This window comes from Sander vitreus, chromosome 8, assembly GCF_031162955.1.
Source record: "Sander vitreus isolate 19-12246 chromosome 8, sanVit1, whole genome shotgun sequence".
In the NCBI taxonomy this organism is placed as follows: domain Eukaryota; kingdom Metazoa; phylum Chordata; class Actinopteri; order Perciformes; family Percidae; genus Sander; species Sander vitreus.
In genome coordinates, this window is record NC_135862.1 from 2,982,272 (window position 1) to 2,986,115 (window position 3,844).

The 3,844-nt window shown below is 42.3% G+C and overlaps 1 protein-coding gene across 1 annotated transcript in view; it reads left to right on the forward strand.

Moving 5' to 3' along the window:
• LOC144521794 (troponin I, fast skeletal muscle-like) overlaps positions 1 to 2,713 on the forward strand; it is a 6,647-nt gene extending 3,934 nt beyond the window's left edge. The window contains exons 4-6 of the mRNA XM_078256402.1: positions 1,132 to 1,221; positions 2,022 to 2,195; positions 2,562 to 2,713. Of these exons, the coding sequence (XP_078112528.1) occupies positions 1,132 to 1,221; positions 2,022 to 2,195; positions 2,562 to 2,636 (339 nt within the window). The 3' untranslated portion in view covers positions 2,637 to 2,713. The remainder of the gene's footprint in view (positions 1 to 1,131; positions 1,222 to 2,021; positions 2,196 to 2,561) is intronic.
• Positions 2,714 to 3,844: the final 1,131 nt, after the last annotated feature.

Consider the following 3,844-nt stretch of genomic DNA (forward strand, 5'->3'; position numbering starts at 1 on the left):
TTAACATTAGTAATTAAACAGCTAATGTAAGTTGAAACTGCCTGCGAGCTTCTCCTATCGCTACTACGGAGCCAAAAACGTCTGCTACGGAGCCATAACGTGAGCTACAAGGTAATGGAGCCTTTTATACATTGTTGTGTTTCTTTAGAAATAAACAACGGACAAATAGAGTCTTTAAACGCTTCAGATGTAAAGTTATTTGCTGTCAAAATGAATGGCAGTCAATGGGATGCTAACGGGGGGTGATGGCTTGGTAGCATCAAAGTGGCGCCATAGGAGGTTCGCGTTGTGGAGAGAGACTTACCCCCTTGGTCGTGAGGCAGCGTGTGAATGTGCTGGCCGACCAGTAGTTATCTGTCCGTGAATCTGGGGGGCGGAGCTTCTGAAGGGCGGGTTGTATTTGTTTGGCAGTTGAGTCAAATATTAACAATCTTTGTGCGGCATCGCTTACTGCACCGTTAGTCTATATCCATGATGTTTCACTTCCGGGATTGTTTAGGTGGCACCGGATATTCGTCCGGATGTCCGTCCCCTTCCTCTGTCTCTGTGTTGGCGTTCTAACCTCCGGTGGATTTGTGAGGACTATGGTTGACTGCTCCTCAGATCTCTGCAGGGTAAATCCAGACAGCTAGCTAGACTATCTGTCCAATCTGAGTTTTCTGTTGCACGACTAAAACTACTTTTGAACGTCCACATGTTCCACCAAAACAAGTTCCTTCCTGAGACTATTTAGCAGAGGCACCGTGGCTCCGTCCGGCGCTTAGCACCGCCCAAGACGATTGTGATTGGTTTAAAGAAATGCCGATAAACCAGAGCACATTGTTCTCCCATCCCAGAATGCTGTGTGGACTAACCAGACCCTCCTCCGCAGCGCTGTGGAGGAAGGTCTGGCAATGCGAGACTACTGTACATTTTAAGAATTATTTTTTGGGCATTTTTGTCTTGAATCAACCGGTCAGCATGAAAGGGGAGAGAGAAAACCCTGGGCCTCTGCGTCGAGAAATAAACCTCTTCATACGGCCCCGCGCTCTACCAACTGAGCTACCCGGGCGCCCAGACTACTGCACCTTTAACACACATTTGTTTGTTTGTTTGTTTGTTTGTTTGTTTGTTTGTTTTGTGGACTGACAGGAGTTTTGCAAAAAGCTACACCAGGCTATTGACAAGGTGGACGAGGCGAGGTACGACGCTGAGGCCAAAGTTAAGAAGACGGATGCAGAGGTGAGACGGGATGTTCTCAGGTCATCGTGTAGGTCTTTGCATGCTGGATGCCGTTTCCATCAAGAACATTGTTAAAGGTACACTGTGTACACTCTAATGGCTGAGAGGGACATAGAGCACTAGCCTACCTGTCTAGCTAATCCACAACGCGTTTTCGTTCAGAGCCAGCGTCACGTGACTGAAACCAGCTGAAACGGAGAAGGAGATCAGTGAGAGGAGCTTGTCACAAGCCTGCACTGCACTTCATAATGGAGGATCATACTTATGCCCAAGCCACAAAAAGCGAAAATTGGAAGACATGTTGTCATAGCTTCTTGGTACATAACGGCTACCGTAGTTGCAACACGCATTTGAAAAAGCGAGGCGCTGGAGAGCACTATTCGTTTGAATACAAAATACAATTTCACCGCTAGACGGGAGAAGTTCCTACACAGTGGACCTGAAAGATGTCAAGAGTGAACAAGAGAATCACTGTTCAATTCACAGTTTCAGGTTTTTCATGTTGTTTTACCATAGATGTGTAAAGGCATTCAATTCAGTCTCTTTTTTGTAGTTTGTTGATGCTTTTTTGGACACATTTGAAGCTTTTCTGACACCTTTTCTGAAGCTTTCTGTTCTTTAGTGACACATTCCATGCGTTTATTGAACACTTTTGACGTTTTTTTTCCGACACTATTTATTTTCGTGTTTTTAAACAACACAGGAAAAATCTGTAAAATATAACTGAATAATGCACTTTTTTTCTAAAGTTCACTTAAGGTAAAAGTATGTACAAACTCGTGATGTTTTTCTGCCTCCAGATTGAAGATCTGAAGCTGAAGGTGGTGGATCTGGCTGGAGTGAAGAAACCCGCCCTGAAGAAAGTGCGCATGTCGGCTGACGCCATGCTGAAGGCTCTGCTGGGAGGACAACACAAGGTGACCATGGACCTGAGGTCCAACCTGAAGCAGGTCAAGAAGGAGGTCAAAGAGGAGGTGAGACACATCGATCCCAGAGGAGTCAGTAGAAGCTTGTAATGTAAACTTACCTTTTGAAATGCAATGGAGTATAACGTAGAATGAAATGGAAATAGAAAGTACAAATGCTTTAAACTGTGGTTGAATGGGGCGACGCCTGCGAGCTAGTTCAGGCAGGTGACTCGAGCTGCACCGCTATATACACATGTGACACGTTTCACACTCCGTATTATTTACCAAACACACCACATTAATTTGTCTGTTTATATATATATATATATATATATTTGCGTGTTGGGAGTGAGAACTGGTTGTCCTATTTGAGGTGATCCTGCTAACGTTGATGTTTTTGTGTAAATGAGTCTGTTTTCTTGTTCTCTGCAGACGGTAGATGCGGGCGACTGGCGTAAGAACGTTGAGGGTAAGGCCGACAGGAAGAAGATGTTCGAGACTTCCTAAAAACCTTCCGACGGACGATGGAGGGGGAAACGTCTCTGACCGAGGTCTGGGTGACTCAAAGTGTCTCTGTGTTCCTGATGGACGACGGCAGTTTAGACAGTTTTTTGTTATTTTTTAATTGTTTTTGTGATACCCCGAGATACTTAACTGACACCAAGTAACGGCAACATGTACTCAGTTAAAACGTTAAAAACATAATTTCAAAATGTACAGGTTTTCATGAAATCATTAGAAATAAATGTTTTGAAATCAGGAACCATTTGTTTGTTACATTTATCTGCATTTTAATCGTTCTTTGTTTTGTTTTTACACCAAACTGACACTTAGATTTACGTTTTTTACACACGGAGATATTTAGACTTCAGGAAACTCAAAAATGCAGTTTTTTTTCAGCTTAATTTAACTTTCTGTTCAAAATATGATGCAGAAGAGTCATCAGTCTCTCATACGAGTGAAATAAGAACTTTTATGCCTCTTCGATTACGTTGAAAGCTTCAGAAACAAATCTAGTACATAGCCCTGTCTCCTAAAACTTACGTTCCCATTGAGGGAAACTGCATTCTCAATTACGTTTTGGGGAAAACATATTTTTCCGGATTACTTTTATTTTGGACGTATCATAAATATTTTTCTAACAAACACGGGACTTTCACCCAGGAGACCGCTGTTCGTGTCCTGTGTGAAACCAAAAGTCAACGTTGACCTGCTTACGTAACCGTGATCTTATCCTGAACCTAACAGTGTAGTTTTGTTTCGATTCACAACCACACGTTTAAATCAGCAACCGTTTCACAACGTGCGCCTGTCGCTGGTGAATATGTTTTCCTCGAAACAGAATTGAGAATATACAGTCATGTGAACAAAGTAGGACACCCATGCTAAAGTTGACTAAAAAGAGGAATAAAAAAATCATTTTTAGGAAATTGATCTTAATGCCTTAATTAAAAAAATATGAAAAATCCAACCTTTAAGGACACCAATTGTCTTTGTGAATGAATAATGTATCGTAAATAAATAAATGTTCTTCCTTAAAATACAGGGGGCATAAGTCAGTACACCCCTATGTTAAATTCCCATAGAGGCAGGCAGACTTTTATTTTGAAAGGCCAGTTATTTCATGGATCCAGGATACTATGATCCTGATAATGTTCCCTTGGTCCCCACATCATCACATACCCTTCACCATACCTAGAGATTGGCATGGTTGT